At 34.8% G+C, this 26207-nt stretch overlaps 1 protein-coding gene across 3 annotated transcripts in view; it reads left to right on the top strand.

Moving 5' to 3' along the window:
• Cep83 (centrosomal protein 83) overlaps nucleotides 1-26207 on the top strand; it is a 129195-nt gene that overhangs the window by 84515 nt on the left and 18473 nt on the right. For 2 of the 3 annotated variants that reach the window (XM_047548417.1, XM_047548415.1), the window contains 4 exons: nucleotides 619-763; nucleotides 877-1026; nucleotides 21894-21969; nucleotides 24442-24599. In XM_047548417.1, the coding sequence (XP_047404373.1) occupies nucleotides 619-763; nucleotides 877-1026; nucleotides 21894-21969; nucleotides 24442-24599 (529 nt within the window). The remainder of the gene's footprint in view (nucleotides 1-618; nucleotides 764-876; nucleotides 1027-21893; nucleotides 21970-24441; nucleotides 24600-26207) is intronic. The other variant, XM_047548416.1, reaches the window with a different exon arrangement.

Below are 26207 nucleotides of genomic sequence, written 5' to 3'. Positions count from 1 at the left end.
TTTCTTAGAAATTTAGATTTTGAGATTGAGTGCTGCATTCTGGTTTTACTTTGAATTAGATATGAATTTAGTTATTCCATCTGCAAATAGTTGTGTATTCATCATGAGAAAGAGTTTGTAATTCATTGGAAAAACTTGAACGTTTCCTTGTCATTTATATTTTTCCTAGAAATCTAGCAGTTCTGCTGTAGTCTTAGGTTTTGAAGGACTTAGTGACTTTTATTCACTCTGTTTTCAGTCATTTTGTTATGATTCTGTTTTATAGTTAGTTTGCAGAAGTCCTTCAGAGGTGAAGTAACCAAGCCTCTTTGGATATCATACAGGTTGATATTTCTAAGCTCTCAGGATTCAAATGAATAAATGTTCATAACCCTTTGGAAAGTTTTTTTTTTGATATATATGTATGTGTTAAATGAAGTAATAGCAGAGAAATTAACTCTGAGTTTTAGTCTGTTTCATTCTTATTTTTAGAAAGTTTATCAGTGATTTTAGGATCTTTGAGAATATATATTCAGTGAGACTCACTAATTCTTTTACTCACGAAGGCTTGCTGTTAATTGTGATTTTTCATCATAGAAATATGAACTATGGTATATTTTTCTCTTTGAAAAATAATAGGATTACAGTCAGACAATGAAATCCTCAAATCAGCTGTTGAATACCACAAAGTGCTGTTAGCTGAAAAGGATCGTGAGTTAATACGTAAAGTACAAGCTGCCAAGGAGGAAGGTTATCAAAAACTTGTGGTATTACAAGGTGAAAAGTAAGTGCTTAATTACCTTAGTTTGTATTAAATCTCTTTGCACATGGAAACATTTTACTGTAGCATCATCTTTATTGTAGTTCTTGTAACATAATTATCATCTGTTGTTTTAGGCTAGAACTTGAGAACAGATTAGCAGATTTGGAGAAAATGAAAGTGGAACATGATGTCTGGAGGCAATCTGAAAAGGATCAGTGTGAAGAGAAATTGCGGGCATCACAGATGGCAGAAGAATCAGCCAGAAGGGAACTGCAAAGTATCAGGTTACGTATACATGTATATTTTTAATTTTTAATTTTGAAATAGTTTCAGAGGTAACAAAATGAGGTAAAAGTGGCCCAGAGCATTCCCTTATACACTTCATCTTGGTTCTCCAAATATTAACATCTTATATAACCATGATACAGGAATCAAAATAAACTAACAATATAATCCAGAAATCAGGTGTTAGTATTATCAAAAATGTTGGTCTTATTAAAATTTTACCAGTTATTCCTTCATGTCCTTTATCTGGTCCAGAATCATTCCACACATTGCTTTTATATATTTGCTTTTTAATTTGGAACATATTAACACTTTTGTAGAGTGCCTGTTAGTTTTTTTATACAGTGTCTCTCAATTTGGGTTTGTAATACATTCTTTATGAAAATTTCAGGTTATGCATTTTAAACCAAAATTGCACCAAAGTCAGTGTATCCTCAGTGCATGTGTCAGGAAGTTTTTGATTTGTCTCCCTAACTGATTATGTTCAACTTGACCACGTGGTTATCATAGTGTCTGTCAGATTTTTCTTCTATAAAATTAGTGTGTTTTTCTTCTCTAATATATAGTTGTAAGATTTTCCATATAATTTTTTGAGACTATGTAAATATTTTCATCATACTTTCTCATCAAACATTCTTCTATTAATTTTAGCATCCACTGATGACTTTTTAAAATATTTTTTTGTTTTAGTTGTAGGTGGACACAATACCTTTATTTTATTTTCATGTGGTCCTGAGGATTGAACCCAGGGCCTCATGCTCTATGTGAGTGCTCTACCACTGAGCAACAACCCCAGCCATCCACTGATAATTCTAATGTTACTCTAACATCTGCTAATTTGTGATTTTCCTATTTATTTTCATCATTCTTTCTACATTTATTAGTTGAAATTCTGAAAGGAAGAGCTTTCCCTTCTCTAAATACTGTATCTATACAAGAATGGACTAACAGATTCTTATCTATGAGTTTTATAATCACTGCTCCAATGTTTGAGATTTGACAAATGGAGACTCTTTCAAGTTGAATTCTATGTCCTTTTGATATAATCCCATTTTTTTAGGTTCTCTTTATTGTCTGTTATCAAGGGATATTCTAGTCTTCCCTTTTGCTTTACTTTCCCCAGCCCTGTTAGTAGTTGGTTCTTTTTTATTAGAGAATGGCATAGGAAAATGAAATCTCAGCTAATTTAATGAGTGCTTATTGGTACTAGAGAAACATTGCTTCTAGGCCCTTTCAGTGAGTGAGGAGATTTATTTATGTATTCATAAGTCACATTTATATCCATTTCTTTATTTTTCCATATATATATTAATAATCATGAATTTGCATTGATATTTCCAATTCTACCACAACACCATGGAGTTTTTTCTATACTTTCTTCATATTTGTAACTTCTTTGGTAAAACCCTGTTATTATTCATTATATATTTACTTATTTCTTCAGTCCTGGGGTATGTTGCATAAAGTAGCTTTGAAATTGCTAATTCATAACTCTATGAAAAAGAAACCTCTTAACTAATGTGTGTACAGTTCTTTAGCCTTTGAGTGTACCAAAATGTATTTAGAGTGAGTCAGAGTACATTTTAAAAGTTTTCTTACCAAACCCTCTTTGACTGTGGTTGTGTTATTCACTTACAAAACAGGTTCATTTGTTTCTGTTTTGAGCCCCTACCTCATCCTAGTTTATTAATACATTCTACTTTGTGAAACATCAGCATGGTTCTAAAGGGCAGAATGATACTACTACTACTACTACTAGACTTTTAAAAAATCCTGTTCTTGCATTCATTTGACTCTATTTCTGTTCTCTCAAATTTTCTTAAGTATCATACTCCCCAGTAATTAATCTCACTAATTTCTGATTTATCCTTTCCCCTCACAAATGATAGATATATACATTTTGTTTCTCCTTCTTTCTTTTTAGTATATCCTAGAACTTGCTTTGTGGTAATTCTGTGTTCAAGGATATTATGCCACTTTGTATCTCAGTGTAGTTTAGTTCATTTCTCATAATTCAGGTTGAACAACTTTTCATATTGAAGGGCTGTTTTAATCACCTTTTTGTGTCTGTCTTGTCCATTCAGGTTATTCCCTACTACCTGTTGGTATCTTTGGTCTTCTTTCCTTTGCCTTTCAAGAGTACTTTGTATATTGGGAATTTGCAGCAAATATTTTCTTCCAGTGTGTCAGTCGTCATTTAACTTTGTTTATATTTGTTACCATGAAAAAATTTTTATTACATAATTCACAATTATTATTTGTTGCTGCTGGATTTTGTCATAGTTTCTGCCTCCACTGAAGTTAAAGAGGAATTCATGTTTTTTGTGCTAGTATGGATTCTGCTTTTGGTGTTTGTTGTGCTGGGGATCAAACCTAAGACCTCATGCATGGTGGGCAATTGTTCTACACTGAGCCATATACCAACCTACTTTTTTTATGCTTAGATCTTTGGTCTCTCTGGGGTGAATTCTTGTGTATTCTATGAGGTATGGATTTAATTTTATTTTTTTTAAATGGGTAAACAGTGTCCCACGTTTTTATTAAAAATTGTTATTTATTCCAATGATTCTTGATGCATTTATCATCTTCTCTACACATATACTTGGATATATGTCTGGACTTTCTGTGTTGTTTCACAGGTCTAGTTGTCCGTTCATGCACCACTACCACAATCTTTTGAAATAAGATGAAAGAGACTTTAGAGTATGTTGTAATGTCTGGTTAGGCTGCTTTTTTGTGTTTTCCTAGGTAGTTTTGCACATTTGGTTTTCCATATGTTCTTCAATATCACTGTCTAGCTTAGTTTGTTGGTAATTTTATTGGAATTTTTTTTCAATTTTTTGGTTATGCTAAAACACATGAAACAAAATTTTATCATCTTTAAATGTACAATTTAGCTGTATTGAATGTGTTCAAAATGTGTAACCATCACCATCCATCTTCAGAACTCTTTTCAATCTCATAAAACTGAAATTTTGTATCCCTTAAACAACATTCTTTATTTTCCCCTATGCTCTCAACTCTTGGCAATCACTGTTCTATTTTATGACTATGATTTTGTGTACTCTAGTACTCGTATAAGTGGAATCATATTGTATTTGTCTTTGTGGACGATTTATTTCACTTAGCATGATACTCAGTGTTCATTCATTTGTAGCATGTTTTAGAATTTTCTTTTTAAGACAGAATAATATTCCAATGCATGTATGGACTTATCCATTTATTCATCCATTGATAGACACTTGGTTTGCTTCTACATTTTTAGCTATTATGAATAATGCTTCCATGGACATGGGTGTGCAAACATCTCACATCTCATTGAGACCTTGTATTCACTTAATTTTGAATATATACCCAGAAGAGGGATTGCTGAATTATATAGTAATTCTATTTTTAAAGTTTTGAGGAACAGTTAAACTGTACTATATTCTGTTCTGTTTTATTTTCTTTTGGTGCTGGGGATTAAATCCAGAAACAATGTCTCTGAGCTCTATCTCCAGCCCGTTATGTTATGTTATCTGAACAGAGTCTCGCTAAATTGCCTGAGCTGGCCTCAAATCTGCTATCCTCCTGCCTCCCCCTCCTGAGTAGGTGTGATTACAGGTGTATGCCAGTGCACTTGGCTTAGCCATATTGTTTTCTATGGTGGTTGTACTGTTTTACTTTTCCACCAACAGTGCATAAGGATTCCAATTTCTCCACACCCTCACCAAAACATTTTTAATAGTAACCGTTCTAATAGGTATTAATGGTATCTCATTGTAGTTTTGATTTGCGTCTTTCCATGTGCTTAGTAGCCATTTGTATATCTTTGGGAAATTTCTGTTCAAGTCTTTTGCCAATTTTTTAGTTTGACTTTTGTTGTTTAGTTTTAGGAGTTCTCTGTATTCTGGATATTAATCTCTTATCACATATGATTTGCAAATATTTTCTTTCATTCTGAGACTGCCCTTTTTTATTATGTTGATAAGTATCTTTTGATGCTTGCTTGCTCTCCTTTTAATTTTCAAGAAGTTCCAGTTGTGTATTCTTTCTTTTGAGGCTTATGCCTTTGGCTTCACATCCAAGAAGTTATTGCCAAATTCAATGTCATGTATCTTTTCCCCTGTGGTTTTTTTTCCCCTAGAGTTTTATAGTTTTAACTCTTATATTTAGGTCTTTCATCCTTTTGAGTTAATTTTTCTAATTGGTATAAGGTAAGGACCCAACTTAATTCTTCTACAAGTGGATATCCAGTTATCTCAACTCTTATAAAAACAACTTGCCCTTTCTCATTTGAATCCTTTTTGCACCATTGTCAAAAATCTTCTGTGTATACATGGGGAATTTATTTGTGGTCTTTCTGTATTCCTCCCTTGTTCTGATGTCTGTCTTGATGTTAGTACCACACTATTTTGATCACTGTGGCTTTGTAGTGAGTTTTGAAGTTAGAAAGTGTGAGTCCTTTAGTTTTATTGTCTTACTTCCAGATTGTTTTGCCATCGGGATCTTTGTTGAGATTCCATGTGAATTTTGGGATGGATTTTTCTATTTCTGCAAAAAGTGTCAGTGAAATTGTGATAGGGATTCATTTAATACTACCCAATGATTGGGTAGTATTAAAATGTCTACAATAGTGTATCTACCATCCATGACCATGGAATATATTTGTTTATTGCTTTGTTTTCATAGTTTTAATAGCTTGCTCTGTACAAGTCTTTCACTTCCTTAAATGTTTTATTCTTTTTGATACTATTGTAAATGAACTTGTTAATTTCCTTTTTTAGGTCACTTATTAGTATGTAGAAGTACAGTTGATTTTTGTATGTCAACTTTGTATCTAAGTACTTTGCTGAATTCATCTATTAGTTTTAATAGTTATTTTTGTGTGGGCTCTTAGATAAGTTCATATCTGTGAACAGAGATAATTTTCCTTTTTGCTTTGTAATTTGAATGCCTTTTTCTTGCCTAATTTCTCTGGCTGGAACTTCCAGTTCAATGTCAAATAGAAGTGACAAAAGTCAGCATCCTTGCGTGTTCTGAATCTTGGAGGAAAAACTTTCCTTCTCTCACCATTAAGTATATGATGTTCACTGTTTATCATATATGACTTTATTATGTTGGAGTGGTTTCCTTTTATTCCTAGTTTATTGAATGATTTTACCTAGTTTATTGAATGATTTTACCATGAAAATGAATTGAATTTTGACAGATGCCTTTTCTGTATCAATAGAAACAATAATGTAATTTTTTTTCTTTTTCAGTCTGTTAATTGATTGCTTTTCATGTTTTGAATCATTTTAGGAATAAATCGAACTTCTTCATGGTGTATAATATTTCTATATACTTCTAGACTTAACTTGTATTTTGTTGAAGTTTTTTGTACCAGTGTTCATAAGAGATACTGGTTTGTATCTCTGAGAGACTAGTCTTTGATTTTGTTATTAGGATAATACATTATAGAAATTTTCCTCCCTTTTTAACTTTTTGGAAAATTTTTAATAGGATTGATGTTACTTCCACATCAATAAAAGGTTGAGTTTTAATCATAAGATAATATTGGTTTTTAGACTTTTAAAATACATTAGTCTCTTAAATCATGTAGAAAATATTAAGTGGAGTTACAAACTGTTGTTGCAGTAATATTAGGTTTTATAATTACCTATGTCTCTCCTTTTACTGAGATATTTATTTTTTCATAGCATTTTGCTCTGTTGGATACTCTCAAACATTTCTTGTAGGTACAGATCTGGGTAAAAGCTCCCAGTTCTTATTTACCTGAAATATTTTAATTTCTCATTTTTAAGGAACTCTTGTGCCAGGTAGAGGGTTTTTGGTTGAAAATGTCTTTTGTTTTACACTTCAAATATATCTATATACTGCCCTCTAACCTCCAAAGTTTGTTTTTGTTTTACCATACAGGGCATCAAACCCAGGGCCTAATAAATGCTAGACAAGCACTCTGCCACGTAGCTACATCCCTGCACTTTTTTTTTTAAACATTTATTTTATTCATTTATTTATATGTGGTGCTGAGAATCGAACTCAGTGCCTCACAGAGGCTAGGCAAGCGCTCAACCACTTGAGCCAGAACCCCAGTCCCCATCCCTGCACTTTTTGTTTTGAGACTGGGTCTCACTCAGTTGCCCAAGTTGACCTTGAATTTGTGGTCCTCCCACCTCAGCCTTCTGAGTAGCTATGCAGATGTGCATCACCAATCCTGACTCTGGTCTCCAAATTTTTTGATAAGAAATTTGCTGATAATCTTATTGAGTATCCTTTGTATATAGCAAATTGTTTCCTTTAAGCTATATTCAAGATATTTTTTGGCTTTGGTTTTCAGAAGTTTGATTATAATGTGTTCTGGTATAGTTGTTTTTTTTCTCCCCTCAGGGTTGAGGGAATGCAGTACTGGGGAGTGAACCTAGAAGCACTTTACCACTGAACTACACATCCTCAGTCCTTTTTATGTTTTTATAAAGTTGCTCAGGCTGGCCTTGAACTTGCCATCCTCCTGCCTCAGCCTTCTAAGTCACTGGGATTATAGGCATGTGCCACTTTGTTTGATTGCTAGTATAGATCTTTTTCATATCATCATACTGACAGTTAAATAAACTTCTTGTATGTTTACATTCATGTCTTTAAGCAAATTTGGGAACCTCTGGTCATTATTTCTTAAAATATTCCCTTTGCCTCTTTATGGAACTCCCACAGGTAATATATTGAATGGCTTGATGGTATTCTCGGGTTTACTACTCTTCTCCTCCTCTGCTACCACCACTACCACCACCACCTTCAAGCTTAATTCTTCTTCCAGCTTGAGGTGTTAACTTAGTTTCTCAGATCTTCTCTGAGCCTTTGCCTAGATATGTGGTCACTTCCTAATATTCTCCCAATGTGTAGCTGCTATGGAATGTCCTAGTTTTTAATACATGAGTCCCAAAAGTGGAAGGAAAAATAAAGTGAATAGGCAGGAGGGATGGTTAATGGCCCTTTAAATTCCTTGGAAGTCATTTCAATCAGAGGAGGAGGGAATTGGCATTTGCTTTGGAGGAAGTGGGGGTAGATTGCAAAAACAATAGCTGCCTGACTCTTGGATCAGAAGTAGCCAGTGAACAGAGCACAACTTCCCAGTGTTTGGAGGATAGCAGTACTTTTTGCCTACCCTGGCTCCCAGGCTGTGTGCATGCTGCCTGCCATGAGATTAGGGGTGTGGAATGGTAGTTGTACTGTGGTAGGAGTTGAAACCTACTGAAATTAACCACAATTTACAGTCTAAGTCTTCCCCTGGAAGTTGCAAGCCTTCAATAGACTCTAGATTTCCAAAGCAGTTATATATCAGACAGATAGTGCAGTTGTTATCCAGGTGAGAAGACAGAGTAGTAGTGTTTCCCATTCCACCATCTTTCCAAAATCCTCTGCCTTATTTTACTAAACTAACTTCAGAATGCCATCTTTCTATTGCCAAGTTATTCTATCCAAAAAAATTCCTTTTGGACTTTTACAAAAGAGCTTTAAAACGTTCTTGTAGTTTTGCCATATTTCTTGTAAAATTTTTTCCTAAGTATTTAATCTTTGTTGCTATTTTAAGTGTGGCTTTTTTTAATCTTTCATTTTGTCTTCCAGTTGGTTATTGTTTATGAAGACTATCAATTTTCATAGGTTAATTTTATATCCTACTAACTTCTGTTCTTATGTGAATTCTTTTTATTATGAGTTACCTAGGATTTCCCTGGTATACTATCATATCATCTATAAATAGAGATAATTTCACTTTACCAGTTCTTATTTTTAATTGACTTGTCTGATTGCTCTGGCAAGTCCCTCCAGTACAATATTTAGTAAGATGGGAGATGGTAGGTACATTTGCCTTGTTCCTGGTCTTAGTGGAAATATCTCTACTACTTCTTCATTGATTAAGGTGCTAGCTTTAGAATTGAAGTATGTGTGTATTTTATTATTTATTATTTTTTATTCATCAGTTTTTATTTTCGCGTGTATTTTTATTAGGCACGAATTTTCAACATCTCTGGATATAATCATCTTCCCCCTCTTTGATTTATTAAAATAGTGTATTAATGAATTTCCTAATATTGAACCAATCTTAATTTCTAGAATGAACAATTCTTGATCTTTATTTCTCATTTTTGTTTCTTTAAGATGGTGGTATAATTCTGTTTGTTAATGCTTTATGTAATTGGTCTCTCTTTCTCTCGCTCGCTCTCTCTCTATATATATTTATGTGTATGTGTATATGTATGTATATATGTGTATTTATTTTTGATTGGTAGTGCCTTTATCCAGCCTAGGCACCAGTGTTATTCTCTAGAGAATTACAGTGTAGTAGGACTACCTAGATTTTAGGAATTTGGTTGAAGTACCCTATGAAACCATTTAAGTTCAGTGCCTTTTTCTAGGTTAGTTCTTTGGTACTTTTATATATTTCTTCTACAGAAATTCAGTTTAAGCTCTAATGTGATAATTTTAATAATCCATATTTTCATAAGAAATTTTTATTCATTTTGTGTAGTTTTCAAGTTTATTTACAGAGAGGTCTGCAAATGTTTTTAAAATTGTTCTGCTTTAGTACTTATTTTCACTTCGTTATTTCTTATTTTGTGTATATGTGTTTCTTCCTTTCTTGATCAAGTCAGCTAATGCTTTGTACTTTTTTTTTTTTGAGTACTGGAGACTGAACCAGATGTACTCAACCACTGAGCTATATCCCCAGCCCCTTTTTAAAATACATTTTATTTAGATACAGGGTCTTGCTGAGTTACTTAGGACCTCACTAAGTTGCTGAGGCTGGCTTTGAACTCGCAATCCTGCCTCAGCCTTCTGAGCTGCTGGGATTGTACATTTTTTATTGTGATATGTGTATATGTGTGGATGTTGTAAATCATACATACCAAAATTTGCCATATTAACCGATTTAAAACTTAAAGTATTTTGTTTTTCTTCCGTGTTGGGGATTAAACCAAGGATCTCATACATAAGCCAAGCACTCTACCACTTAGCTGTGTACCTAATCTCAGTGTATTTAAAAAAAAATTTTTTTTTAGTTGTTTATAGTCACAATACCTTTTTATTTTATTTATTTATTTTTATGTGGTGCTGAGGATCGAATCCATTGCCTCACACGTGCTAGGCAATCCCAGCCCCCCAGTATATTTTTAAATTAGAATTTTGATATATTAATTAGGTCAACTGTTTTCCAGTTTTCTACCTCGTTAATTTCTGCTTTTACCTTACAATATTTTTTGCCATGAAAATGTTTTTACTTTTATTTGTTTAATGTATATCTTTTAAATAATAAAGCTTATTCATTTAAATAATATGTCTTGATGAATTTTAGCAATTGTACACAATTGTATAGAAATAATAAAAATAACATGTTGCCATCACCCTAAAAGTTTCCACATCTCTTTGTACTGGACCTCTTTTCCTGATACCCAGCCCTAGGCAACCACTGATTTATCCGTGTTGTATGTGATAGTAGTTGTTTACTTTTTAAATTGCTGATTAGCATTGCATTCTATGAATATAATACAGTTTGCTCTGAGAGACAGATGTTTGCATTGTTTTGGGTTCAGGACTATTAATGAATAATGCACTGTGAACATTCATGTATAAATCTTTGGGCATAGCTTTTATTTCTCCTGATTAAATACCTAAGATTGGGATTGCTGAGTCATATGCTGAATATATGTTTGATTTTTTTTTAACATATAGCAACACTAATTTCCAAAATGCTTGCACCATGTTTCATTCCCAGTAGTAATATCTGGAAGTTCTCTTTGTTTCAAATCATTACTGATACTTGTTATTGTCAGTCTTTTTAGCTTAATAATTGAAATGAATGTGTAGTGCTATGTCACTGTGGCCTTAATATTCTCTGATATCTAGTGTGTGTGCTAGCTTTCTGGTATTGTGACAGAATAGCTGAGATTATCATCTTGTAAGGAGGAAAGGTGTGTTTTGGTTCATGGTTTTAGACATTCAGTCCATAGTTATTTGGCCTTGTTGCTGCCGGCCTGTGGTGAAGCAGAACGCATGATGGGGAATGCACAGCAGAGTAAAGCTGCTCTCTTTGGCAACCAGGAAGCAGAGATTGAGAAAGAAGTCAGGGTACCCAGTGTACCCCCAGTGTAGTACTTCGTCCAACTGGACCCCACCTTCTGATGGGGTGTTTCCACCACCTTTTGATATTGCCATCAGCTGGAGACCAAGCCTTCATTTAATACGTGAGCTTTTGAGGGACACTTAAGATCCGACCTATAACAATCTAGTAATGTTGAACATCTTTTCATGTGTTTACATAAGGCCACTTTTATGAAGTTTTTAAAATATTTTATCCCTCTTTTTTTTTAATTGAAAAGTTATCTTCTTATTGAGTTGTAACAACTTCTGTGTGTTGAGCCCTTTGTTGGACAGAGAATTTACACTTATTTTCTCCTAGTTTGTGGCTTGTCTTTTTGCTTGCTTGTGTCAGTTAAAAGCAAAAGATTTTTATTTTGATGAAATCGCACTTTAATCACCTTTTTCTTTTCTATGCTTTTTGTGCTCCCTTTAAGAAATCTTTGACTAATCCTAGTTATAAAGAGATCATATTCTGAAAGATTAATATTTTGGTTCTTACATTTGGGTTTTAAGATCAAATTCATGTTAATTTTTATATGGTATAAAGTAATGGTAGATGTTTATTTTTTATTTTATATATATATATTTTGGTACCTGGAATTGAACTTGGGAGCACTCAACCATTGAGCCACATCCCCAGCCCTATTGCATTTTATTTAGAGACAGAGTTTCACTGAGTTACTTAGTACCTCACCGTTGCTAAGGCTGGCTTTGAACTCTCCATCCTCCTGCCTAAGTTTCCTGAGCCACTGGAATTACAGACATGAGCCACCGTGCCTGGCACGACATTTAATTTTTTTATTTTCATGTAGGTATCCAGTTGTTTTGGCATGATTTGTTGACTAATATCTTTTCCCCCTTGAATTATCTTGGTACCTTTGTTGAAAAGTAATAGAACATGTAAGTGTAGGCCTGATTTTGGACTTTTCTGCTTTGTCTTTCCAACAGTATCACACTATCTTGATTATTGCAGCTTTATATTAAGTTTGATTCAGGTAGTTGAAGACCTCTATCTTGTTTTTTTGTCGATTTTTCTAAGTCCTTTGCTTTTCTGTATAAATTTCAAAATTAACTTGTTACTTTTAAAAGCTTAAGATTTTGTTTGGGATTGCACTGACTTTGTAGGTTCATTTCAGGAGAACTATTATCTTAATACCTAATCTTCTAGTCTGTGACTATTATACATCTCTTTATTTATTTGGGTTACTTTCATTTCTATCATTATAGTTTTGAGGGTTTTTTGTATATATCACGCTCATCTTTTGTTAAATTCTATTCTGGAGTATACTTAGGTTATTCAAAACTGTTATTTTTAAAATTTTTTCTGTTTAATCGTTCACTGCCAGGATATACAGTTAGTTGACTTTTATGTCTTAACCTTGAATCCTGTGGCTTTGCAAGTCACATATTTTCTAGGAATTCCTTTGTTTTTTTTTTTTTTTTTCCTAGTAATTCCTTTGTGAATGAGAGTTTGATGGACAGTGTTTTATATCTTGTACTTCTTTTACTTGGTTCTTTTTGTTATTTTTGAATAGGGAATCCTATTCATATTTATTCTTTCATTTTTATTAGTAAGAGTGTTTAGTGTAGAAAATTTTCTTCTCCTCACTGCTTTAAATATATCCCATAGAGTATGATATCTATTAGAGTTTTTTGGTACTGGAAATTGACCCCAAGGTCCATTAACCATTGAGCCACATCCCTAGCCCTTTTTTAGTGTTTTATTTTGAGACAGAGTTCACTAAGTCCTTAACGCGTTACTAAGTTGCTGATGTTGATGTCTAACTTTAAATCCTCCTGCCTCAGCCTCCCAAAGTCTCTGGGATTACAGGCATTCCCCATGGTGCCCAGCTATAGTATGTTAATTATTACTATTTTAGAGAAATTCTCTAATCCATTTGTCTTTTCTTTTTGTCCTAAGAATTGTTTAAATGAATATATATTAATTTGCTAAGTCTGCTATAATGAAATACCATAGACTGAATAATTTAAACAACAGAACTATATCTTCTCACAGTTCTGGAGTCTAGAACTCCAAAGATAAAGATGTCAATTGATTTGCTGTCTCCAGAGGTCTTTCTCCTTTTCTGGTCACGTTCTCATTGTGTCCTCACGTGGGCTTTTCTCCATGTGTGCATCTCTGGTGTCTTTTCTTACAAGGACACCAATAATATTGGATTAGGATCCACCCATATGACCTCATTTAACCTTAATTACCTCTTTAGAGGCCAAATCTCCAGATATTGTATTATTCTGAAATATTGGGGATTAGGACTTCAACATATAAATTTTGAAGGACCATACTTCATATCAGAAGTTAATTTCTAGTTTCATTGTGTTTTGATCAGAGAGTATTGTTTATATTCTACTTTATGGAACACCCTGATACTTTCTTTATGATCTAGTATATCAAGGCCACAGCTAGGATAAGACAAAGTGAAGAATCAGGATATAAATTTAAGGAGGCATTCACCTCCATGTTCCAGTGTTACACTTATAGGAGCCAGGTTTTTCACTTGGACCTTCCAATGTCTGGTGAGTTACTAAAGGCAGGATAAAAACCTTGACATTTCTGCCTCCATTTTGCATTTATCTTTTTTGCTGTGAGTCACCTTGGATTCCAGGAGCAACAGGTCTGATACATAAACATCTTGTATGAGTAGAAACTACCCCTTGGGGCAACAGCAGCTTTCTTATATTATAAGTAGGTTCTTCTTTTCTCCAGTTCTGAGATAACAGTTAACCACAGTTTGATGAGACTGTTTAACTGTTCCTACATCTGGACCACCTTGTCTGTATAATCTGGAAGATCATGTCAGTAACACCACAGACAGTGGTAAGGAAGTAGGTCTCCTTGTCTTCTTGGTGTGTAGCTACAGTGATTAAAGCTCCTCCTTTCCTGCACTTGGCATTGCTCTTTCTGTGTGGTTTTTGGTCCAAGTGGCTGGACCTCATTTGTTGGATATCGCTAGAGTCAGTCCTCTGGTGCAGGATTCTCCTTAACAGTCTCAGAATGAGTGTCTCAAATTTTACACTCTCTGCACTTTACTTGCCTTGCTGTAGTCTCAGTGCTATAATATATGATCAGTTTTTGTAAGTGTTACATAGCATATGAAAAGAAAGAGTACAGTGGGTTATGTTATGTTCTGACAGACCCCCTCCCTCATAAGTTGAAAGTGTCTTTAATATACCTAATAACAGTACACTGCAGAGTATTGGTTTGTTGACCCTCATGATCCCATGGCAAACTGAGATCTGCAGCTTGCTGCCCCTGACCAAACATTATGAGAGAATATCATTTATTACATATCCGTAGGCTGGGAGATCAAAATTAAAAATTTAAAGTACAGGATCTACAGATTACATATAGCTTTCACATCATTGTGAAGTTCAGAGTCAAAACATTGTAAGTCAGACACCAACTGTTTATCATTTCCATTTGCCTGGTATACCTTTATCCCTTGTTTCTAAATTTTCTGAATCACTTTGTTTTTAAAATGTGTTTTTTCTGTACAGCAAATAGTCTGGTCTTGCTTTGTGAGCTCTTATGGTTTGGATAAGAGGTATCCCCCAAAAGCTCTCATGTGAGACAATTCAGGAAGGTTCAGAGGAGAAATGATTGAGTTGTAAGAGTCTTAACTCAATCAGTGAATTAATCCCTGATGGAATTAATTGAAGTGATAGGGTGTGGCTATGTGGTATTTATTTTGTATCTGGGGAGTGGAGTCTCTCTCTCTGTTTCCTGATGATGCAGGCTGCTTCCCTCTGCCACGCTTTTCTGCCATGAGGTTCTGCCTCACCTCAAGCCCTGAGGAATGGAGCCCGCCTTCTATGGACTAAGACCTCTGAAGCCATGAACCCTCAAATAAACCTTTCCTCCTTTATAATTGTGCTGGTCAGATCATTTAGTCTCAGCAGCGAAAAAAGCTGACTAAAACATAAGCCAAATGGGAGATCTTTTTTATTTTAATGAGTGAGTTAAGACCATTCACATGCAGTGAACATTTGCTGGGATTTGAGCCCCTCCTCCCCCTCCACACCACCCTTTTCACTTGTATAGTTGTTTTGAAGTTTGGACATTTGCTGTCTTCCGTTTATGCTAAGGGTGTGGTTCTGTGTGACTTTTGTTTGTTTTCCTAGCTCTTTTGAATTATTTTTGTAGAATATGTGGATAGCAGAGCTAGAGCATCTGTCCTTCTCTTCAGCACCTTCCCTATCTCTACTTTTTTGATTCTAAAATCTTAGTGATTTGCTAATTATATAAATTAAAGTTGAGTGACTTTTAAAAATCATATTCTTTAAGTTGTATGTTCTATTTTGAGACAGAGTTCTTGATCCACATGACTTAAGAAAGAACTGCTTCAGGCAGTGGTATATCTATTACTTATGTCAGGTTTTATGCACTATTAATGTGAATTGTTGTTGGCTTCAGTTCTAGAATCATAAATCTGTAATGGATTTGAGAGTTAATCTTGCCCACCCCTTCACTTTTAGGTGGGTACATTATTTAACTATTCAGGACAGATTGTTTTTAAATCTCCACCTTCCCCAAGAACTCCACTCTAATATTTTATCCTCTCATGGTTGCACAATTCGGCCATTTAGAATCATTTCTGTTTCTTCAGCTTTGGATTTCTGTTGCTATAGTGATATAATGTTCAGCATTTTGTCATTGCTTGAAAACAATAGTGGACTTTATCCTTTTGTTTTTTGGGCTTTTAAAAATGTAGCTGGATGTGGTGGTGCACAACTATAATCCTAGGCACTTGAGAAACTGATATAGGAGAATTGCAAGTTTGAGGCCAATCCAGGCAATTTAGGGAGACCAGTGCAAAATAAAATAAACAAGGGCCTAGAGGTGTAACTCAGTGGTGAGGGTTTGCCTAATATGTGCGTGGCCTTGGGTTCAATCCCCAGTATTGCCCCTTGCCCAAAATATACATGTATATAAAACAGCTTTCATTCTTTTAACTTTTCTTTAATATAGTCATTTTCTGTTCCATTAGTCACTTTGATCATTTATCTTTGTTTCCTCTTGATTTTCTCTAGATTATTTCTACATATAATGTGTAGTTGATCCCCAATATATAAGGACATAGTAACCAGGGGTGATTCACAAGATTTGCCTGAGTTTGAAAAATTAAAAGCTCTACAATCATGGTGTTTTTTCCATAGTAGTTCTGATTTAATTATTTATAAATTCAGCTATGTCAACCAAGTCTATTTTTATCATTCATTAAAATAATCATAATAGCTGGACATGGTGGCACATGCCTGTAATCCCAGCAATTTGGAGAGGGAGGCAGGAGGATTGCAGGTTTAAGGCTAGCCTCAGCAATTTAGCAAGACCTCAGCTACTTAGCAAGACCATGTCTGAAAATAAAAAGAACTTGGGGTGTGACTCAGTGAAAAAGCACACCTGGGTTCAATCCCCAGTACCAAAATATTAATCATAATTATATCACTTGGGTTTGTGATTGGTCAGAGACTGTAAATCAAAGATCTTGCTAGGGAAATGAAAAGTATAAATCATATGAAGCAGGAGTATCCTTTTACTCACAAACAACAGTATCTATGATAAATAGATATTAATCTGCTAGATATATTAATCACTGCTTTAGCAGGTACTTTAAATTATTAACTGTATATAGTTTTTTATTTACTAAGGTGATTTCTTCACCATTAGCCTATTATAATATCAAGAGTAATAAAATTATTTTTATAAAAGTATTTTGTATTTCATAAGGATGCTTCAGTGTACTTTTATTCAGTTTGTAAATTTACCTATAAGTTAACAATGTGAAAATTATAGCAATTTAAGTATAATAAAGTATGAAGTCAACTTTTGGTTATGGTAGCAGTCCTACTCCAACTAGTGTAAGCAAATAAAGGGACTTTATTGTCTGACATAGATTGTGGAAAGGACAAGTTGTGATGTTCTCTTGGACACTTGGGTCTGTAACTCAAATATGACCAGAGTGACTTCTTCCTTCTTCTTCCTCCTCCTCCTTACTGCTACTTGTCTGTCTCTGGTGTCTGCTTTTTTCCTACTGTTTCCTTTGTGAGGCTAACATGGAATATGGAGGACCAAACAGTACATTGTTACTTCCTGTCTTATTCCGTTTGCATCACTGTGACCAAAATACCTGACAGAAACAACTTAGAGGAAGCTAAGTTTATTTTGATTCATGATTGCAGTCCATGGTCAGTCAACTCCATTAATCTGGGCTGGATGGGAGGAAAAAAATTCATGGCTGAAGGGCAAGGTGAAGGAAAGCTGCTCAGTTCATGGAAGCTGGAAAGGGGAGAGAGAGAATGTCCAAGAGGCCTGGGAGAAGATAAACCTACTTGGACCTACTTCCTCTAACTAGGTCCCACCTCCCAGTAGTCCATCCAGCTATCAGTGATAGCCGATGGAGATCACCAGTGAGGTCAGAGCCCTCCTGATCCAGTCTTTGCCTAAAAGCCCTACTCTGACTCTTGTTGTATGCTTCCAACACAGGAGCCTTTTGAAGGACATTCCAGTTTCAAACCATAACACTTAATCAACTCAAGTGGCCTATCACTGTGACAAAGGGAATCAGCCAGGTTATATGCCTTTTGTCTGTGGGGTAGGGAGGAGGCAGTAGGTGATGTGCAATTTGATATCAGAAGTAGAGAAGAGGCATTTGGGGGAAATAATAGCAGTAACTATCCAAGGGAAGGAAAACTTAATCATTTAAGATATCCTGTAGAAAATGCCTCTTAATTTATCTTTTACAGGGCTGGCTTAAAGTCCACAAACTCACTTTCATTTGAGACTTTCTAATTTTTCTTGAAGTTTTTTTAAAACATTTTGATTTCATCAGTTTGATTTTTTTTTTTTTCCCCTGCCTATCATGGGTATTTTCCCTCCTTTAAAAAAATCATTTCATATATCCTCCTATTTATACACTATCTTGAGGAGCATTTTGTTGTATGTCACTTAATAGGAAGCAGGAGACTTATAGTTGGCCATTTGGACAAGTTTTCTCCCAAAATTTGAACTACAAAGTAAGTGATGGAGGTGGATGTGTGATAGCATATGAAGGACCAGGTGATTCTTGTTGCACATCTGTGCCTGTGATTACTGTCCATTACTGTATTCTGGTTATGGTACTCTTGTTCTATTTTGATTTCCTGGGCTCCTGTATTCTTCTGAGAAAGTCTCTTTTTGTTAATAATGACTGGTTTCCAGTGCTTGCAAGCAGGAAACTTATTTTTAGAAAGTTGTTAGAAGACAACTGCCATTCTTAAGAGACTTGATTTAGGAATCTGTGACAATAGATTATCACAAATATGACTTCTCTTGCTTGCTGTATTGTGTTGTTTCCCCTTAATAATGGAGATTAACATCAAAAGCAAGAGGTTACACTAGAACTGTCACTGCTCAATAGGGTATCACCAGACGTATAGAACTATTTAAATTTGTTAATTAAAATTTTAAGAAATTAAAAACTAATTTCTTCAGTCATACTAACCATATTTCAGATGCACAATAGCAATATGCAGCTTGTTTTATCATATTGGAAAGTGCAGATTATAGAACATTTCCATCATTGCAGAAAGCTTTATCAGACAGCATTTTTGGACTGTTAAAGGTAGGGATTCTGTCTTTGTTATTTTCCATAGAATCTTTAACTCTTGGAACTGGGCCCAGCATTCATAGGCTCTCAGTAAATATCTGTTGAATGGTGAAATAGCACTCTCAGCTGCATGCCAGGATCATCACAGTTGACTGTACTTTGAAAGCAGTTTGAAATGGCTCCATCCTAATGTTATTTCAAGGTTCCATGTAAACTCTTCCACCGTTTTATTCTCTGTTTTAATTTGGCCCTCCATTTTACCTCCTATTTTTATTTCCATAATTATTTTTAAAGTATAATGTACTAACCTTATCATTTCTTATTCTCCAACTTACTCATCCTTCATTTTCTGTTTTCTTCCCACCGCTTACTCAGTAAAAGCTCTCCTTTTAACAGCAGTCTCTATTGTAGCCTTCAGAATCCCTATTCTGCTATCAAGAAATGTTTTGTGATTCAACTTTTTTTTTTAATGCAACCTCACTAAATCTGATTTTCTCCTGATAGCATTTAACCCAGCATCCTTTTAAGTAGAAATTATTTTTCTTCCTCTGTCCTGCAACAGTGAACTAACAAGGGAAATCAGCATTTCTAAACCCTACTCTTGGTTTCAGGTGATTGTTTGACTAACCATGGTTAAAATGGTTTTTCTTTTGATATTTGTTTTCTCTGGATTGTCCCTGTCTTTTTGCTTTGCCAGTTACCGATCTACTGGATATTCCTCAATAATCTCTCACATCTTTGGTATCTGTCTCAACTTTTCTGTTTTCTATCTTGACATCTTTTTGGTGTCTGCACATTTGTATTGTTGAACTGTTCAACACTTTAGCCTTATGGTTTATCATATCTTCATCCTAGCATTCTTTACATTTACTCTATTTTATGTTTATCTACTAGAACTATTCACTTCAAAGACGCCAGTTCACACTCACTGAAGATATTGAAACAGGTAGTACTTATACCTTTTTTTTCCATTCAGTTTATTAACCTCTCTAACCTCCTTTTCAACCTAGAAACTACTGCTCAACTTGAATTTGTATATAAGCAAAGGCTATTGGATATGAATTCTTTTACCCTCTTGCTACCTTAGTATTTCAATATCTTTATCCCTTTTTATTCTCACTCCCCTTTCCATTATAGTAAAAATATTTTTCCCCTTTACTTCCAAGTGAGCCATTTTCTTAATCCCATTTCCTTTGTTTTCTCTGAGATTTTGTGCCATTGTTACTCCTCTTCATCATTATTTTATCATTAATTTCTCCACTTGAAGACTGTTACTTTGCTTTCAAGGTCTGGTTCAATTGCATGTCTTTTACTAGCCTTTACTTTTCCATTACCTGAGTTTTTTTTTCTTGTTGACTGACCAGATATATCCAAATTCTTGACCTGGACCCAACAGTTTTCTCTCTTCTGTTTTCATCATGATATTGTAGAAAGTAACCCTTATAAACTCAATAAACTGAAAGTACCTGGTTAATACTATTCATGAACATTTAATGGAGGAAATGCACAAAAAGTCTGAGAGCGATAACATAGCTAGAATTATGAAATAAGAAGGTTATTGGTACTGACAAAGAAATAAGAGGAGGAGCAGAACTGACCTTTTCTTTAGACTCATTGTTTTTGGCATTTATATGTTAGTATCTCAGAAGCAGTTGGTCAGATCTTCAAGATTCTTCCATGTTCTGTCTTACTAATTCAGGATTAGAGTTGGTTTGTTTAGTCTTTCAGCAAATATTTATTGAAATCTTACTGTATTTAACGCATAGCCCTAGGCGGCTAGGGCTGCTGCTGGCTGCTGCTGCCTCCTCCTCCTCCTCCTCTTCCTCCTCCTCCTCCTCCTCCTCTTCCTCTTCCTCCTCTTCCTCCTCCTCTTCCCTCCTTCTCCTTCCTCTTTCTCCTCCCTCTCCTCCTCCCTCTTCCTCCTTCCTCTTCCTCCCCTGTACCAGGGATTGAATCCAGGGGTGCTTAACCACTGAGGCACATCCCCAGCCCCTATTTTTTATTTTGAGACAAGGTCTCACTAAGTCTCTTAGCTCCTCAGCCTCCCAAGCCACTAGGATTACAAGTGTGTGCCACTGCACCTGGCTACCAATAGGCTTTAAAGAGTGTTATGGTACCAGTTCTGATTGGGCAGATGAGATGTGTCAATAAAACCAAGTTATAAGTGATGACTAGAGCCAGATGAATTATATCTGAGATAAGTGCTTGAAGGAATTTGAAAGGGAGGAGGTTGAGGGACCCATCCTACTAAACCTAATTAACATAAAGTTTTCACTATGACATAGGTCATTTGGTCACCAGAGATGCGCTACCCTTGAAGATTATGATTGAACATGTATCATTCGTTTAGAAGAGAGTGCAATATTGTGTCCTCTTCAGATGTTCATTTATCTTGGATAAAATGCTCATAAGATATTTTATATATGGTGTCCTGCATTAGATAATTTTCTTTTAAATCTGCTAGCCCTAGAGTAAAATAGCAATATTTCAGATAGCATTTGATAAATTATAAAATTTTTAAGTCATATGGGTATGAGGTAGCTTCTCCTAAACTGAACTACTCTTTTTGTGATGCCTTGACAATACATTCCATACTTTTTCACTGAAGACCAGTTGTCTAGGCTGTTCTTTGTTTATTGAAATCTTCCATATCAAATCTTTGTCTCCATGTAATATTCTCTGGTACCTTTGGACAAACTTGATATCTCATCCTCTCTATACTCATAGCTTCCCATTGCAAAAGAAGTAATCGGTATTAAATTTTAATAATATGTAAATACAACCTAGAATCTGAAATCTATGATTGAATCTCTTTTTTTTTTTTTTTTTTTTGGTACCTGGGATTGAACCCAGGAGTCCTTAACCACTGAGCTACATCCCCACCCCTTTTTTATATTTTATTTAGGGATGGGGGTCTTGCTAAATTGCTGAGACTGGCTTTGAACTCAGGAACCTCATGCCTCAGCCTCTGAGCTGCTGGGATTATAGGCGTGGGCCGCTGTGCCTGGCTTTGTATCTACCACTTTGCATACATAGCACAACACCTGGTGTCAAACAGGGATTCAGGAGAATTAATTGTCTAATTCAGTAAAATAATAAACTGTGTGAATTTGTAATGTCTTTCGTTGGGTTGTGGTTTTTAGGTTAAAACTTCAACAACAAATTGTGAATATTGAAAATGCAGAGAAAGAAAAAAGTGAAAATTCTGATCTGAAACAGGTATGATTTTTAGTAAACATTTTGCTTTTTTAAAATTTATTTCATTATAATACTAGAGATTGAACCCAAGGGCACTCTACCACTGAGTTACATCCCTAATCCTTTTCTTTTTTTATTTTGAGACAGGGTGTCATGAATTTACTGAGGGTCTCACTAAGTTGCTAAGGCTGACCTCAAGTTTGTGATTCTCCTGCTTCAACTTCCCAAGTCCCTGGGATTACAGGAGTGTGCCCCACCCCAACTCCAAACCCAGCTTGCTTTTAGCCTTCTAAAAGCCTGTGTTTCATATAGTTATTGGAATTTTGCATCAGTTTTATGATAATCTAATTATCACAGTCAATAACATTGATGTTGATATAGAAAGATAGTGTTTCAGTTTCTCTGTTGTAACTGAGTAAGCTTTATTTTCTGGGGCTGGGGAGATAGCTCAGCTGGTAGAGTGCTTCCCTTGCAAGCACAAGGCCCTGAGTTCGATCCCCAGTACTGAAAAAAAAAAAAAAAAAAAAAACTTTACTTTCTGACTGCTGTTTTTCTTAATATATTTGTGTGCTGAGGCTCATGACAATTTTTTAAAAATTAAAGATGATATTTTGATATCCTGAACTTTAAAAATTGATTAGAAAATTATTCATTTTTAAGTTACTTGAATAATTGGTTTGTAACTTTATATTTATTCCATCGAGTACTTCTTGCTATATCCCTATGAAATCTAAGTTGTATTTATATGGAAAGAAATGTATATTTTAATTTCCCAAGATTTTTGGGTTCAGGAAAAAAAAATATATGTATATATGATTGGGCAAAACATGGAAGAGTGGACTCTTCTGAATTCCATTTTCTTTTTTATTAAAATTTTTTTTCCTATGAATTATGAAATAGTGAGGATTCCATTTTTAAGATTTTTTCTTGCCCGGTGCAGTGGCACATGCCTGTAATCCTAGCGGCTTGAGAGGCTGAGACAGGAGGATCTTGAGTTCAAAGCTAACTTCAGCAATGGTGAGGCGCTAAGCAACTCATTGAGACCCTGTCTCTAAATAAAATACAAAATAGGACTGGGGATGTGGCTCAGTGGTCAAGTGCCCCAGAGTTCATTCCCCAGTACCAAAAAAAAACAAAAGAGGATTTATGTTTGCTCATTAGCTGGTACTGCTTTGCACGTGCAGTTATGGTTTCTGAGTCTTAACTAGGAGGTCATAACATTTGATTCTCCAAGAGAGAAGTTACGTAGTATCATTAGCATTGGGGTTTCTGTCATCCTATAATATATGGAGGTATTAAGTTCTTTGATGGTTGCTTATTCATGTAACTATGACAAAGGTTTAATGTTTGCCACTCCTGTTAAAAATAAAGAGTAAAAAGTTCCACATGAAGACATTCATTCCAGAATATAAATCTGAGACATACCATTTTACTTTATTCTGCTAAGAAATTGCTCTATGGACATACATAATCCTATCTTACTTGACTTTGTTTCTATTGGGAAGTTATAGGAGTGTTGCCCATTTAATTTATTGCAAAGAAATCGTATTTCTTTTAACCCTTGAATCTCAGGATGGGTTCTTTTGATCCCTGTCTCTTGATTATTTGCTCCAAAGTAACTCTCAGAGAATGGCTAAGAGAAGTAAATGGAAGTAAAAGAAAAATGAGAGTTTCTTTTTTTTTTTTTTATTAATTGGCAAAATGGCCTGTGGATAGATATAACTGTCCCAAGTGAAGACTATTTAAATAAATATAACTTAGAAACACTGTGAGTCTTTCTAGCCTGTTCATCTGTAACTACATAATTACCCACCTTCTTAAGAAAAAGTATTCCCAGGTTAAGGTAAATTGGGATGGAGTAAAGACCTTGGGTGACATTATGTGGTTTGAAATGTGGCTCTAGAGGCCAAGAAATCCCTAACCATTCATTAGATTTCTCAAACCTTAAAACTGGGCATGTAGAATACTTGGAAATCTTCTAAAAACAAGGTGAGAGCAACCCTTTCTATGTTTATACGTAATAATACCTGACTGCTCAGAGAGCAAATCTCCTACAGAGGTAACTGATGTCAGGCATGTGGGAAGGGAGAACAACTACCTTTCCAGTTGACTTGTTTTTAAAATTGGTTCTTTTCTTAGAAGGCCAGGGAAAGACTAGAGTGATAGAGGAGACTTACACTCTGTTTAATTCTCTTTTCCTTGCTCTTCCTGATAACCCTTCTTCCCATTCCTCCTACCTTGTCTGCCCTGCTTATTGTGGGAAGGAAATGAGGGACTCAGTGACTAGAGAATATATGGTTAGTGGTAGTCTCTAATTATAGTAAGAAATTGTCCTAGCTGCTGCTATTTATTATTTCATTTAAGGGACATCTTTGATGGTATACCAGCTGGGTGGAACATTTGTGATAGGGAAATGCTTAGGATCCTCCACTTTTCAGACCTTCCTGCATTTGCTTAGTGGCCATATGTTTCACTTTTTTGTTCTCTTTTAAGCAAATCAGTAGTTTGCAGATCCAGGTGACCTCACTGGCGCAGTCAGAAAATGACTTGCTGAATTCAAACCAATTGCTGAAGGAAATGGTGGAGAGATTAAAACAAGAATGCCGAAATTTAAGAAGCCAAGCTGAAAAAGCACAACTGGAAGTTGAAAAGTAGAGTTGTTCTTTTTTTTATGTACAAACTATTTTTTTCTTTTTGGTATATAATATATAGTTATTTCAGTGTTGATTCCAGTGTTGAATGTGTTTGTATTTGGTTACAAATACCTTTTGGTAGTATACCGTTATCTTAGGTAATGTACTTTGCATTTCTGTAAATTGGGCTTTATAGATTCTTAAATTATTTAGAAGAAATTTTAGACATGAAAAGTCCTTTGAAAATTCTTCCTGACCACAGTATTCTGAAAACTCTTCAAATAAATGCTCTCTTATTTATTGAACAAACCAAAACAATTTTCTCAAATATCTATTTTCCAAATACCAAAGAACAGAACAAATTGATTGTGGAATTGCTATTTTTGCGTGTTCTCAAAACTTCCTAGAATTAGAACTAGTTTTGGATTTTCCCTCTGAAAAGTTAATTTATTTGTTTATATTTTTTGGCTTTGAAATTGTTAATAGTAGCATAATAGACTTTCAGGGAAAAAATAATATTCAAGACTATATTCTCTGGAAAATTTTAATATGTGGGAAAATTTTAATATGTGACTCAGTGGTAGAGCACATACTCAACATACACAAGTCCCTAGGTTTGATCCCTATGAAAGTAATAGGTAGGTAGGTAGGTAACTAGCTAGCTAGATAGACAGGATAGAACATTATACTATTTTGTATTTGATTTGTCTTTGTAACAAAGACGTGTTCTTTTTAAACATTTTTTAGTTGTAGATACACACAGTGCCTATATTTTATTTATTTTTATGTGGTGCTGAGGATTGAACCCAGTACCTCACGTGCTAGGTGAGCACTTATTACTACTGAGCCCCAGCCCCACAAAGACATGTTATTATAGAGTTTTATTTTTATCTATAAAACATTATTCTTTTCAGGTTTGTTCTTCTTAAGTCAATCTTACCAAGTAAAACTTTTTTTTTTCCCTTCAGTTTTTCTGTTCTTTCATATTTTAAGACTCATCCATGGTTTCATATATCAGGTTGAATTTCAGGAAAAGGAAATAAGAATGATGTGTGTCCTTAATGTGTTATAACATTCCTGAGGGTCTAACTTACTTTTCTTTTATTTTGCAAAAAAAAAATATATATATATAAATTGGTATCTTGAAATTCTCAAGTGTTTGTAATGACATTAAGAATCCTAATAACAAGTGTAACTAGCAAATTTAAGTAATTTGTTGGTTTCTGAGTGTTATTCATAGGATAGTGTAGAAGAAAATAACTGAACTAGAGATCAAACAGAATGTAATTTTAGCCCTGGCTAACATACTTAAAATTCGTATGACCTTAGGCAAGTAATCTTACTTATCAGGGTTTATTATTCTCATTTGTATTGCTCATAATAAGGATATTAAAAATCACATAAAGAATGCAGTGGCCAGGCATGGTGGCGCATGCCTATAATCCCAGTGGCTGGGGAGGCTGAGGCAGGAGGATCTTGAGTTTAAAGCCAACCTCAGCAAAAGCAAGGCACTAAGCAACTCAGTGAGATCCTGTCTCTAAATAAAATACAAAACAGGACTGGGGATGTGACTTAGTAACCCGGTGCCCCTGAGTTCAATCCTCAGTACCAAAAAAAAAGAATGCA

The sequence above is a fragment of the Sciurus carolinensis genome, chromosome 4 (genome assembly GCF_902686445.1).
Source record: "Sciurus carolinensis chromosome 4, mSciCar1.2, whole genome shotgun sequence".
Lineage (NCBI taxonomy): Eukaryota > Metazoa > Chordata > Mammalia > Rodentia > Sciuridae > Sciurus > Sciurus carolinensis.
This window is presented reverse-complemented; position numbering and strand designations above follow the sequence as displayed.